Source organism: Colobus angolensis, unplaced genomic scaffold, assembly GCF_000951035.1.
Source record: "Colobus angolensis palliatus isolate OR3802 unplaced genomic scaffold, Cang.pa_1.0 Scaffold2, whole genome shotgun sequence".
Taxonomy (NCBI): Eukaryota; Metazoa; Chordata; class Mammalia; order Primates; family Cercopithecidae; genus Colobus; species Colobus angolensis.
In genome coordinates this window covers 22,533,676-22,549,156 of record NW_012115154.1, presented here as the reverse complement: position 1 = coordinate 22,549,156, position 15,481 = coordinate 22,533,676, and the positions used below count along the sequence as shown (strand labels likewise).

Below are 15,481 nucleotides of genomic sequence, written 5' to 3'. Positions count from 1 at the left end.
ATATATTTTATATATAAAGCATTTAGCCTAGAGCTTAAGACACAGTGAACACCCAGAAGATAATGATGATGATATGATCTTGATGATGATGTTATGATATGATGGTGATGAGAAGGAGGAGAAGGAGGCTGTGATGGTGGTAGTGGTGATAGATGGTGGTGGTGGGTAATAATTCCTATGTCTATCACTAAGAAAGAGTTCCATGGACAAATCACTCACCCCTTTTGGGCCCAGCAATTTGTCTGCTACACAGTGGGCACTCGGAAAACTCTTACTGAATGAATGAATGTTCTCATAATTTCTAAGGCACATCCCAGTTCTACAACATGAGATCATCCTATGGATTTGTAGTAATCTTTTCCAAGATCTTAACACTTAGACCGGTGGTATTAAAAAAAATGGGCCAACTCTATAGTATTTGTCAAAAACCAATTATAAAGACTCAGTTCATCATTGCAAAGTTACTTCATTCACTTCAAGCTATTGCCTCTTTAGGGAGCGGGCAGAGAGAGAATGATTAGGAAGAGGAAAAAGTTAAAAAAAAAAAAAAAAGGTAAGGGGAAGCTGAGAGTCATGTGTGAATGGAATTACTAGGTTCCAAAACACTCCAAACGAAACCTGTCTTTGGGGACCCAACCACCTGGTTACTTCACGGCAAAACTTCACCTTCAGTGTGTACATTTACAGACGGAGAATCATCCTAAGAAATCTCCTCAACACCAAAGCAGGTCCATTTAGAACCACAGGCAGTCTTTATGAATAGACGTAACCTGCTGAGACAGGCAGACTGTGCGTTTTCCGCTGGGCACATAGCCGCTTCTCAATTGCATGTATTAACTCCCAGCTTTGCAGATGTAAAGAAAATCTGGCTGGTCTCCTCTGGCCAGAAAGCCAGTGCATTTCTGAGTAGGCTCCATTCATTTGCTCATAAAAATCATACTCCTCATACCATAAACTGGCACAGATTCCTCCAGAAACATCTGTGTTCTGGTGTCTCCACATCTCTCCATATCTTTTTTTTTTTCTTTTGGCACATGGAATGCTGCTTTAGGCCAAGTCCGATGCCACGGGCTTTCTAATAAAAATATATATCTTATAGGTGTGAATACACTTTATTTCAGCATCTCATGGCGTCTTCCCAGGCCCTCCTCCAACCTACTCTGAACCTTAGAGCTCAGGTTTGGTGTCTCTTGTTTCTGGCCTCTTGATTCATCCCTGGATTCGGCCTCTCCACGAGAAGGAGAAGGAGAAGCAGAGAAGAAACAGAAAGAGGAGGCTGTGGCGCTGGTGCTGGTGCTGGTGCTGGTGGTGGTGCTGGTGCTGGTGCTGGTGCTGGTGGTGGGTGGTGTGATTCCCATGTATACCAGTGAGAAATAGTTCCGTGGACAAACCTGCTCCGTAAAGACATAATAGCTTAAAGTGAATGAAGTCATTCTGCAATGATTAACGGAGCCTTTATAATTGGTTTTTGACAAATACCAAGGAGTTCACTCTTTTTTTTTTTTTTTGACAGGGCTCGCTCTGTCACCGAAGTTGGAGTGCAGTGGCATGATGACAGTTAACTGCAGCCTGGACCTCCCAGGCTGAAGCCATCCTCTCAGTAGCTGGGACCACAGGTGCATACCACCATGGCTGGCTAATTTTGTATAGAGGTGAGGTTTCAACATGTTTCTCAGGCTGGTCTCAAATTCCTGGGCTCAAGCGATCTGCCTGCCTCGATATCCCAAAGTGTGAGCCACTGTGCCCTACCTCACTCATTTTTTTTTTTTTCATACCACAAGTCTAAGTGTTTTGCTTTGTTTTCGTAACTGCTGGGCATTGTTTCGCAGCTCAGTTTTGGTTCCCCCAACCAGGGTTTAGCAAGACTAACATTCTAGACCCAACATTCTTCCAGGGCTCTATTCTCAGCCTTCTCTAACAAGCTCGTAGCCATCACTTTAAGACTGAGTTTGTGCACTGTCGCTGGGACGTTCTTTGAGAAGAATGAGAACTTCAGATCCTCCTCTCTGCATCTGGTGTGTTAGGATTCCCATTGGCTGCTCAGATTTGTCTCCAACACAGCTTTGAGCTCCTCACGGAGAGTAGTCATGTTTTCCTCCGAAGGTCTACCTGCAGTATGCCACAAGTTCTTGCATTTGCTAATGCACGGGTGAACACAAACATACAGCAGACACCAGGTCAGCCGAAAACAAAAGGCAAAATCAATTCTTCCACCAAAAAGAAAGGCCTCTGTGCTTTTTCTTTTTTTTTTTTTAACTTCTGTGTGCCCTTGGTGTTCATGATATACTGCTCTCATTTCTCCCCATTTTTCTAAAATGCATTCCCTCTGAGATCCATCTACTTTTTTCATTTTTAAATAAGCTAATCTAAGGGTCAGAAATCTGTAGAGGACAAAAGAGAAGTGGTTGCCCTAAGCAGGAGACTAACAGCCAAGAGTCATTGTTAATTGATTTCTGAGAGTTTGAGCAGGAGACTAACAGCCAACAGTCATTGTTAATTGATTTCTGAGAGTTTGTGAAGCATGAAAAGGCATTTCAGAAGCAGTTTGACAGAAAAAAAAAAATACAATGACACTTGATCACTCAGCAAAACAGGACGGTGGGAAGAGCACTGGATTGGAAGTCAGGGGACAGGCTGCCAGCCACAGCTTGCACTCACCAGCTCTGTGACCTCAGCAAAGTCACTTGATTTCTCTGGACCTCATTTATTATAAAAGCAAGGATCTGAACTAGACTTTGATCACTATAAAGGTTCTCTGACCTGAGGATAAACCTTCAAGTGTATTCCACTGAAGCAAAGACTAAATGTAAGCAACAGGAATGCAGACAACAGGGAGATGCTGTCAACTTGGCCTGCGGAGGGATGGGTGCATCTTCCATGAATGCACTTGAATTATTTCAGACGCAATTAGAAGAAATAGATTATGTTCTGAACCAACACAGGCATTATGAACATATGCCTTCTGCCCCCAACTGTGTTTTGTTCTGTTGGTTTTTTTAAAAAAAAATTCCCCACACAAGGAAAGTAGATTTAATCCAAATTAAAGTTCAACAGGGAAAATAAATGAACCTGCAACAGGGAAAATAAATGAATCTGCATCTGCGTACGGCACTCCATGGTTCATTTGGAAGCTATTCTACAAGAGCCCTGTGAGTCGCTTTTGGTCCTTCTGCCTAACGGAAAGAGAGCAAGAGAACAAAAGGGAATGAAGATTGTGGAGAAGGAAGGAAAGCTCACTGTGCCCTGCACTGTTCCTGTTGCTAAGCAACACCCCACAGCTCCCCCAGGGAAATGATGTCTCTGGGAGGTGGCACACAGAGGACGCGTCTTCAGCAGACCCATTTCTCATTGAGTGAAGCCTGTGCGGATGCTTGTGAGGCAACACCATTACAAAAGCCTGATTTCATCAGATACACACTTTCATAGAATGATAACCTGACGGTGATCACAGCAAAAGCTCTGTAGATCCCCTTTTGTGGCCAAAGGGGGAAATCTGAGAGGCAAATTACCAGACCTAACCTATTGAAAGTGGGGGTGAGGCGTGGGGAAGCAATGTCCTGTGCGTGAAGGACCTGGACTTACCACTTATCCACTTAGCCTCGGGGTCATGAATTTTGAAGTCTTCACTGAAGAGATCTTCCACAGTGACCTTCTTCTTTTGAGACAGACTGTTATCTTCCGCTAGAAAAAAAAAAGAAAGAGTTAAACTTGTTTCATAATTAGTAAAATGTGAGGACCATAAACATTGATTGCCTTTCATAAACAGTATGGATGGGAACACACATCATGTCCATCAGTGAATGAGGATAAAAGCCAGTCCCGCATTCTGTTTTTAATTAAACTATCAAAATCCATGCTAAGGAGGTCATGATTCAGTAGAATAGTATTGCGCCTCCTCACCCACACCTGCAGCATGTAAGTGATCATATTTCTTAGTATGGAGGTAAATAATTCTTTCAAGATTGGTTTATGAACAATAGGGTGGGAATAGTTGAGAGGAAGGTACGGATATCCAGAATGGATCTCAGTCATATGATGTAATTGATCATTCATGAAGCATTCATTAAGTGCAACATTTTGGCGGCTGGGAATTCAAAGACACAGAAAATGTTCCTTAGGTCTTCATTCTCCATAAGCATCACTTGTCCCTGGCTGTCTCTGGACTGTGGGTTAGTTCTTGTTCAGACAGGATAAAACCCCAATTATCTGTACACAAACTACCAGATTCTGACTTGCCGCATCTCAGTTACAAGGCTTAGGAGTAAGCACTTGGGATAATCCTGTGAACACACTCAGCTAATGTTCATCCCAAGAGGAGATGTTTAGTTAATGGCACCAGTGGATGAGACTTTAAAAATCTGAGAGCTTTTATCCTGTATTTCCAGGGGTCAAAGCTTCTAGAGTTTTTGCTCCTCCTCAGAAGAGGCTCTCTCCATTAGAGGCACAAAAATCCACTTACTGACTTTGAAAAGACACAGGGCTGTCAGTTTGCCTGACCTGTGAGTCTACAGGCCAGGCCATTCCACCACCTTCACTTCTGTGATACTAATAAGAAACTCCTCTGTATATTAACTTGACCATATCTGATGGGTATTATCTACCTAGGATGCTTATTTACTTCCCTGCCCTCTTAAATAGAAGATGCTAAATACCATTGCACATTTTTTTCAAAGACTTCCAGTTCTCATTTCAACAGTTTCCTGTTGTGCTTTTATGTGGGGTGATCTTGGTGCTAATTGAGGTGCATTATGTCTGTGTGCATTCCACATTCAGGGTCTGTGTGCATTCCACATTCAGTGGCTCTAGATCTGTGTGCTTTTGTGTTTCAATGTCTGGTGGGTATGTCTGTTTCTTGTTTCAATTTCTGGCTGTTACACTTTTTCGACTGTTACTGTTCTTGATCTTGACAGAACCATTTGCCTTTTTCTTTTCTTTTCTTTTCTTTTTTGAGCAGCAGCAAGATTTATTGCAAAGAATGAAAGAATAAAGCTTCCACAGTGTGGAAGGGGACCCGAGCAGGTTGCCCCCATTTGCCTCTTTTAATTTTCTGTTTTGAACTCTCTGGCAGGTTAGAAAAACAGAAAGAAACTTTGTCAGGATTACATAAACATATAGGAATAAATAATCTCTAAATAAAATCTTCAAAGCTTCTAGGACCCTAGTATATTGCATGGGTTTTATTACGTCACTTTTGGTTTCTTCCTTTTGGGTCTGGATGTTGGCAAATTACTGAAGTTGTCAGAAAAGTCATGTATTCCTTTGTGCATTGATTGATCTCTTGAATATCAAAGAGAGCTACTGTGGTTAGCAGTCTTTTGAAAATTACAGAATGCTGCGACTCAAGGTGGCCTTATTGTGAGACTTGACTGTATATGGAGCTATCCTGGGTGCTGAACATAGCACATTAAACCAAACCAAGTTCTTTCTTCGCTCTAGGAGCTTTCTAGGTGTGGATGAAGCAGCTCCACGAAAAGGCACAGGGCTTCAAACATGATGCACTTCCATATACATGACAATAAATGAGAATTTTAAAAATTACTAGACATTGATCTAATAAAGTTACACTCTGATCTTACAATTAAGAAGTCTAAAACTTTCTGAGACATTCTTAAATACATGGTCAGAAAATAAATAATCATGATAAAATTTACATTTTATCTGATTAAACTTCACTATTCAAGAATGATTCTAACCACACAACTTAAGGTATCTATGTGTCTTATAAGAAAAAACATGTAAGACTGCCATTTAAACAGACTTTGGAAATAAAAGATGAAAAGGCAATGTATTCACTTTCTGAAAATCTTTCTTTTTATACATGTATTTTATTTTTAAAACTGTAATTTTATTTGTTTTTTAAAGATATTTTTAAAACACTTAAGACTTCTTTATAGGGAAAGTATGCGGTGGAGTCATTATGTTATATGCTATTAAAAGTGTTCCATTCAAGCCAGGACATGACTCTGTCCTTAATTAGCTCTGTCTCCTTAAGAGACTCACTGCTGGCCTCTCTGGACCTAGATGGCTCATTTGCACATTCAACTGATATCTAATTCATTGGTTTATGGTTTGATTCATTCCCAAAATCATCTGAGATAATGACAGGCACAGGTGACTGCCACATTCCACAAACCACGCTGAGCCCTGAAGAAGAGAAAGGCCTTATACAAGCTCACAGCGCAGTGAAGCCAAAGTGGAACGAATGACCAGAACACAGCAGGGATGGTACCGAGAGGAACAGGGCTTGTCCTGCTAATATGGAAGCAGACTATTAAATAAGAAAGTGGGAGGGATTCCAGGAGATCTTGCTGAAGAAAAGAGGCTGCTAGCCAAGATAAAGGAGAGAGAAAAACATTCAAGCTAGGAAGGATCGTAAGGGCAGGAAGATGTTGGTGGATGCAGTATTTTCAGGAGATTGTGTGTGTTGGCATTGGCATGGCAGACAGTGTGAACAGGAAATTCCTAGAGGGGAAGGGAGATTCTCTCATTGTATTTGATATTCTGAAATTCCATTAGAAAATGTCCACTTGTGGATTTTCTTTAAAAATTCTACTTAACAGTCAGTAATATTTTCAGCTGAAAGATGACCTTTCTTCACATTAGGAGTACTACCAATAATTATCTCATAAAATATGACTCCTCCAGCATTTGGTCCCCTCCTTCCAGAATCCCAGCTGGGCTGTGCCAGAGCTTCTAGGTCAGTCCCCACACCTTGGGCTTTTTCTTAAGTTTTTCTACCTTTTTATGCCTCTGGGAGTATTTGGATGATTTCTTCAGTGCAGTCTCCTAGTTGTCAATATTTTAATACACCTAGACTATTCTATTACCCAACTAAGGATTTAAATTTAAAATAATTACATTTTCATATCTAATATGTCTAAATAACCTTTTCAAGATCATCTACTCATATTTTATAGTTTCATGCTTCTTGAGTAGAGTCATAGTTCTTTGAAAAATCTAAAATGCCATTTTCTGTTTTCCCTATTGATTTAAATTTCTTTGGATTTTGGTTTTCAGGTGTGTTGGGTCGGTTTCTGCTTCACAGGGGGATGTTTTCTGCAGATGCCTTGTGGTTCTTGGTCATAAGCTTCTGTCTTACAAGTATTCTGGGTTTTGAGATGCCTCTGGTTGGGTGGTCCTCAGGCAGTTTTGAGATTCTGTCTAGGTAACAGCTCTAAACTAAGTCTTAGGTGACCATTTGGGCTGGAGCCCTTTCCTCCAAATGGGTGATGTGATCTCAGGCCTTCTGACCACGAACCCCGTTTTCAGGCAAGGGCTCCATGTACCCCTGGTCCCTCATGAAAACCAACCTTCCAAGCCCTCCTATTGTGCCTGACTTCAGGCTCTTTGACTTGAGGATGACGGAAATTTGGCCTTCTCTCCTGTTGTAGGTTTTTACCTGTTCCTTCTTGTGAGGATGCCTTCCCTTTCAATCCAGGTATGTGAAGAACTCCTGCTGTTGTTTTTGAGAAAGAAGCAGCTATGCTTTTGTTTGCTTTTTTATTATTATTATACTTTGTGTTCTAGGGTACATGTGTACAATGGGCAGGTTTCTTACATATGTTTGTTTGCTTTTTGAGATGGAGTCATGCTCTGTCAGCTAGGCTGGAGTGCAGTGGCACAATCTTGGCTCACTGCACCTTCCACCTCCCACATTCAGACGATTCTCCTGCCTCAGCCTCCTGAGTAGCTGGGATTAAAGGCACCTGTCACCAAGCCTGGCTAATTTTTGTATTTTTAGTAGAGACGGGGTTTCACTATATTAGCCAGGCTGGTCTCGAACTCCTGACCTTAGGTGATCTGCCCACTGCGGCCTCCCAAAGTGCTGGGATTACAGGTGTGAGCCACCATGCCCAGCTGTAGCTATGTTTTTTGTTATTTATTTTGCTGTCACTTCTACATACTTGTCATCAAAACAAGGAACATTTCTGTGCTCAATCTTCCTTCTTAAACTGGAAGGCAACATAAAGTTGGCGATGCAAGAAGGGGCAGTGGCTTTCACTGTTTGGATTTCGTCCCAAAGGCAATTCAGGGATAACTGAAAAATAAAGTTCCTTCCAGCCCTTTAGCTTGATATATTACAGAAAACTCCATGGCACTGCAAATTGACTTGGCCTGGTTAGCTCACCAGCATGTAAAGGCATGCTGAAATCTGCAGTGATGTAGTTATTCTTTACGGAGGCCAATGTGTAATGCAAATTTCTCAGCCTCCTTTCCCTTCCTCAGATATTTGTTAAATAGTAAAATTCCTGGAGAACCCTTTAGAACTCCTTCTCTAAATATTTTAATTCCAGAAAACTAGAAATAAATCCCATCACCCGAGCATAGCTGCTGGAGGGGCATGCAATTCCTGCAAGTAGAGGTGAGCTACCGACAAACTCAGCTTGATAACAAAGAAAACCTACCCAGAAGAGTCCAAGACCTTCTGTAAGGTTCTGCTTTTGTGAGCAATTTGGAATAACTGACAACTCTAAAGTGCTTTATAGTCTTCCAAGTGCAATGATATTTATTATTTCTCCTGATCCCCACCATAACAAGGAGGAAGGAAAGTTACACTGAGCTACTGAGAGGATGAATGACTCTTCCAAAGATGTGAGAGGAATCGGTTGGCAGATGTCAAGCATTAGGTATTTTCAAAACTCAAAGGAGACAAGGGCTTGGTGGGCTAGCTTTACAGGGGAGACAGACCCCCAAGCTGAGGCTCAGAGTAAAGTACTCTTTGTATTTAGAACAATCTGTATGTTATTCCTACAAAATGGATACTATTTGTTTGCTTCCTTACCAACACTTCACAAAAACAGGTGGAAATCAAAGAAGCTGTCCATTTTCCAACATCTGTACCATTAATTCACAAATTCCAATGAGATCACTTTTGCTTAAAAATAAACCACTGCATCCTGTTCCATCAGCGATGGACCTAACACAGATGCTGCTAAGTAACAAGGAAAAAGCTCAATGAGAACACAGGAAACACATCATTTAGTTCTGCCAGCATATTTATTGATTGAGTACCCTGTGTCAGGCCCTGTGGATGCTGCAACAAGACTTTCAATTATATTGCTTTCTTTTTTCTTAAAGTAAAAGAGATAGAATCCATGCTATGTGTTGTAGGTGCTATTCCTATTTCCTTGGTAGATTCTTATCATAATGAAAGAATAAATTTATGTCATGCTATACCATCAAGAGATTAGAAACAATAAAATTTAAAACCAGGTAGCATGTCTGCAAATCACCATATGAACCTTGTGGATTTCAACTGAATCCTGAGTTAAACTGTCCCACTGGCAGATTGTTCACCATATGAATCCATAGGTCAGAGCTGAGATGGTCACATCTCATCCATACACAAAAACCCTAGAGATGGAAGGAAGCCACGGCAGCAGCTGTGAGTCAGGGGAACACTCTCTCTCCTTACAAAGAGTGAGATTTACTCCAAAATACATAAAAATATATTTCTCTGAAGAAATCTCTCTAGAACCATCCAACCCCAAATGTAAGAAATGAAATAACTATTGTTGGGGTAAGAATTGCATTAAATAATCTTGCCTGAGTGATGCTAGAGGAGCTACAAGAAAATGTACAGTCAATACCTCTTTACAATGTGTGTGGGTGTTTTACTTTCTGAAAGTTGATTATGTTTTCTTTTCTGCCACCAGGAGCTACTATCAATGAACTAGTTATTTGCTTTCAAGTCTATTTCCCGTACTAGCTTGATATTTTCCTTTCCTGTTTTAGTTAGGAATTGCGACTTCATCTCTCCAAGGGGCCTGGCAAACAGATGTTCCGTCCATTTCTTTTGAATGAAGAAAGCATTTGTTTTAAAAATCTGTGCCTTTGCTTGTATTTCTGCTTACTTTTTTGTAATGTAGTCTTTGTGTTACTAAAGTATATTATTTATGGTTATACTCCAGACTTATGTCTATAAAAAGTCTCACAGAGATACTAATTTATCTTAAAAGCTTTTCCTTACAAGTTCACATGTCTTCAAATCATCTAAGAAAACTGGTAGCAGAATACCAAAATTAGTCACATAATACTTTTTATTGAAATCGTAGAAACTAAGTCATCAGCATTATTCAGCACATCTTATGAACTAAGAAATTGTAGTTATGCTTTATTTTAAGCTTCTAAATCAAATACATCAAAGGTATTCATTGCCTCTTCATGTCCTTACCTCCATTCTTTTAGATCTAGGAAATAAACTGAAACCTTAAAATATATTCAGCAGCCTGTTTGCTTTAGTGAGTAACAACCATTAGGCACCTGTGACTTCACATATGTGGATAGGTTGATATGTTTCCCTACCTAGTTTATTCCTTTCTTGACACCTTTATTAGAGATAAAATTTGCCTACCATAAAACTTAGCCATTGAAAATCTACAACACAATGGTTTTAGTATGTTCACAGAGTTGTGCACCATTACTGATCTAAATTTGGAACATTTTCATTACCCCCAAAAGATTAGCATAACAATTAGCAGCACTCCCCATTCCCCCACATCTCTCTTCAGCTCTTCACAACCAAAAATCTTCTTTCTCTCTAAACATTTGGCTATTCTGGACATTTAATATAGATGGAATCATACAATATGCATTTTGTCATGACTGGCTTGTTTCACTTAGCATTGTGTTTTCAAAGTTCATCTATGTTGTAATACGTACAGAATGTACCAGTACTTCATTCCTTTTTATAGGTGAATAACATTACAAGCTAATGATGTTGAGCATCTTTTCATGCACTTACTGGTTATTTTTATATCTTCTTTGGAGAAATGTGTCACTTTATTCAGATTATAAAAAATGCTGAAATTAAGAGATTCACTGTCAAGAAAGACACTGCCATCCTGAGAGCATGGGTGAAAAACCTTTGCTAATACCTTGAAAGATTAAAAGATAAGTATTCAGTCACAAAAAAGGCCCTTTGAAGAGCTTAAATGTGTGATTCACAGACCCCAAAGCTCTCTTAGCAGAAGCCAAACATAGAGATGAAAGTATCTAGAAGAATCCTAGGGAAGAGCCACTTGTCTAATGGAATGAATTCCCATGACATACATAGAAGATGCACAGATTCTTAAGAATTTATATCTGTAGAAACATTGCCAGCTTGGACTGAAAAGGAGAGAGGGAACATGAAACAAGTAAAGGCTGTTGGACTCTGTATTAGCCCATTCTCACACTGCTGTAAAGAACTACCTGAGACTGGGTAATTTATAATGAAATGAGGTTTAATTGGCTCACAGTTCTGCATGGCTGGGGAGGCCTCAGGAAACTTACCATCGTGGTAGAAGGAAAAGGGGAAGCAAGCACCCTGTGACATGGTGACAGGAGAGAAAGAAAGCAAAGAGGGAGGTGCCACACACTTTTAAACAAGCAGATCTCGTGAGAACTCTATCACAAGACAGCACCAGGGGGATGGTGCTAAACCATTAGAAACCACCCCCATGATCCAGTCACCTCCCACCAGCCTCTCATTCAACACGTTAGGATTACAATTTGACATGAGATTTGGGTGGGAACACAGAATCAAACCATATCAGACCCCCAAAATTATCAGGCAGAAAACATGCTTATAAAACTACTCAGCTACAAGCTCAAGCTGCCATTCATGAAGAAGAAGGATGACTCCCAGAGGGCAGACCTGAGAGCCCTAGGATACTATTCCCAAGCCTGTAAACCTAATGCAGTTTCCCCAACTGAATTTGGAAGTTGTTTGGAACTAGTGACTCCTTTTTTTCCCCTTTTTGAACAAGAATGTCTATAACTGTCATTCTGTGCTTGTCCCACTACTGTGTTTTCCTCTCCAGTTTCTCAGACCCACTGTAGAGATGAATTGTGCTTTGGATGGAGTATGCCCAGAGGCCTACTCAAAACTCATTCAGATGATTTCAGTATTAAAATCTAGGAACTCTGAACTGATGAGATCACAGACTTTGAGTTGATACTATAATAGGTTGAGATTTCTGGGGACCTTGGGGTGGAGTGAATGAATGTGCTTTATATATGAGAAGGACGTGAATCTTTGGGAGTCAGAGAACAGAAATGTTAGGTAAGACAGGGCCATCCCAAAGATGTCCATGTGCATGGATATTATGTACTCAATTTTACCTACCAACACATCCATATATTGACGCCCTAACCCCCAATATGATTCTATTTGGAGATAGAGCCTTTAAGGAAGAAACTGAAGTTAAATGAGATAAGAGGGTGAAGCTCTAATCTAGTAGGACTAGTGTACTTAAAAAAGAGGAAGAGAAACAAGAACTCTCTTTTCCTCTCTTCATGCACACATATGTGCACTCACAGAGAAAAAGGAGGGAGAGGATACAGCAAGAAGGTGAGCTCTGCAGGCCAGGAAGGGAGAATTCACCACAAACCAACCCTGCTGGCACCTTGATCTTGGACTTCCAGCCTCCAGAAGTGTGAGAAATGACATTCTGTATTTATTTATTTATATTATACTCTAAGTTCTGGGATACATGTGCAGAATGTGCAGGTGTGTTATATAGGTATACATGTGCCATGATGGTTTTCTGCACCCATCAACCCATCATCTACATTAGGTATTTCTCCTAATGCTATCCCTCCCCTTGTCCTCCACCCCTGACAGTCAGTCAGAAGAGACCAAAAAAAGAATAAAGAAGGATGTAGTGTGCCTATAAGATCTAGAAAAGAGCCTCAATAGGGCAAATAGGAGTTGTTGGCTGAATCAGGAGGTTGAGAAAGCGAGAGACAGAAAGTTTATTCAAAGCGATAATAACAGAGAACTTCCCAAATCTACAAAAAGATATCAATCTTCAAGTACAGGAAGGTTGTAGAACACAAGCAGATTTAACCCAAAGAAGACTACCTCAAGACATTTAATAATCAAACTCTCAAAGGTCAAGGATAAAGAAAGGATCTTAAAAGTGGCAAGAGAAAAATAACATACAATAGAGCTCCAAAACCTCTGGCAGCAGACTTTTCTGTAGAAACCTTACAAGTCAGGAGAGAGTGGCATGGCATATTTAAAGCCCTGAAAGGAAAAAAAACATTTATCCTAGAATAGTATATTCAGTGAAAATATCCTTCAAACATGAAGGAGAAATAAAGACTTTACCAGACAAAGCTGAATGATTTCATCAATCCCAGACCTCTCCTACAATAAATGCTAAAGGGAATTTTTCAATTTGAAAGAAAAGGATGTAAATGAGCAATAAGAAGTCGTCTGAAGGTGCAAAATTCCATATAGTGACTACACAGAAAAACACAGAATATTATAACAGTATAGCTTGGATGTGTTAACAACTCATATCTTGAGTAGAAAGACTAAAAGATGAACTGATCAAAAATAATAACTACATTTCTCTGATGGTGAGTGATGATGAGCATTTTTTCATGTGTCTGTTGGCTGTATGAATGTCTTCTTTTGAGAAATGTCTGTTCATATCCTTTGCCCAATTTTTGATGGGGTTGTTTATTTTTTTCTTGTATATTTGTTTGAGTTCTTTGTAGATTCTGGATATTAGCCCTTTGTCAGATGAGTAGATTGCAAAAATTTTCTCCCATTCTGTAGGTTGCCTGTTGTGGCACATATACACCATGGAATACTATGCAGCCATAAAAAAGGATGAGTTTGCATCCTTTGTAGGGACATGGATGCAGCTAGAAACCATCATTCTTAGCAAACTATCACAAGAGCAGAAAACCAAACACCGCATGTTCTCACTCATAGGTGGGAACTGAACAATGAGATCACTTGGACTGGGGAAGGGGAACATCACACACCGGGGCCTATCATGGGGAGGGGGGAGGGGGGAAGGATTGCACTGGGAGTTATACCTGATATAAATGATGAATTGATGGGTGCTGACGAGTTGATGGGTGCAGCACACCAACATGGCACAAGTATACATATGTAACAGACCTGCACGCTATGCACATGTACCCTAGAACTTAAAGTACAATAAAAAGAAAAATAATAATAACTACAAAAACTTTTCAAGACATAGACAGTACAAGAAGATACAAATAGAAACAACAAAAAGTTAAAAAATGGATAAAGTGTATACTTTTTATTGGTTTTCTCTATGCTTGTTAGTTTTTTTGTTTATGCAATCAGTATTAACTTGCCATCAGTTTAAAATAATGGGTTATATTATTTGCAAACTTCATGGTAACCTGAAATCAAAAAAACAAACAACACATACACAAAAAGTAAAAAGCAAGAAATTAAAACATACCACCAGATAAAATCACCTTCATGAAATGGAATACAGGAAAAAAGGTAAGAAGAAAGAGAAGACTGCAAAACAATCAGAAAACAACAAAATGGCAGGAGTTAGTTTTTACTTATCAATAATAACCTTGAATGTAAACAAACATACATCAAAAGCCATAGAGTGGCTGAATGGATAACAAAAGACCCAATGATTTGTTTGTTGCCTACACGAAACACACTTTACCTATAAAGACACACAGACTTAAAATAAAGCGATGGAAAAAGACATTCCATGCCAATGGAAACCAAAAAAGAGCAAGAGTAGCTATTTTATATCCAACAAAACAGATGTCATGACAAAAACTATAAAAAGAGACAAAGAAGGTCATAATACAATGATAAAGTGGTCAATTCAGCATGCGGTTATAACAATTGTAAATATATATGCACCCAACACTGAAGTACTCAGATATATAAAGCAAATATTATTAAAGCTACAGAGAGCTATGGACTCCCATACCATAATAGCTAGAGACTTCAAAAACGCCACTTTCATCAGTGGACAGATCATCCAGACAGAAAATCAACAAAGAAACATTGAACTTACTCTGCACTGTAGATCAAACTGAACTAATACATATTTACAGAAGATTTAATCCAATGGCTACAGAAAATACATTCTTTTTCTGAGCACATGGCTCATTCTCAAGGACAGACCATATGTTAGGTCACAAAATAAGTCTTAGAACATTCAAAAAGTGAAACTGTATCAAGTATCTTCCCTGACCATGATAGAATAAAACTAGAAATCAATAACAGGAGGAATTTTGGAAACTACACAAACACATGGAAATTTAAAATGTGCTTCTGAATGATCAGTGTGTCAATGAATAAATTAAAAAGAAAATGAAAAAACGTCTTCAAAGGATAATGGAAACACAACATACCAAGACCTATAGGATACAGTGGGAGCAGTAGTAAGAGGAAAGTTTGCAGCTATAAATGCCCACATCAAAAGGCAGAAAAACTTGAAAAACTTCAAATAAACAACCTAATGACGCATTTTTTAAAAACAAGAAAAACAAGGCAAAGTAAAATTAGTAGAAGAAAATAAATAGTAAAGATTAGAGCAGAAACAAATGCAATTGAAAGGAAGAAAATAATGCAAAACATTGACAAAACAAAAAGTCATTGCGTTGAAAAGATTAAAAAAATTGACAAACCTTCAGCCAGACTAAGAAAAAAAGCAAGAAGACCCAAATAGATAAAATCTGAGATGAAAAA

The 15,481-nt window shown here is 39.3% G+C and overlaps 1 protein-coding gene across 2 annotated transcripts in view; it reads right to left on the bottom strand.

Moving 5' to 3' along the window:
* The window catches only part of DPP6 (dipeptidyl-peptidase 6), a 588,928-nt gene that overhangs the window by 414,762 nt on the left and 158,685 nt on the right, over positions 1 to 15,481 (bottom strand). For both annotated transcript variants that reach the window (XM_011941531.1, XM_011941532.1), the window contains exon 3: positions 3,583 to 3,681. In XM_011941531.1, coding sequence (XP_011796921.1) covers positions 3,583 to 3,681 — 99 coding nt within the window. The remainder of the gene's footprint in view (positions 1 to 3,582; positions 3,682 to 15,481) is intronic.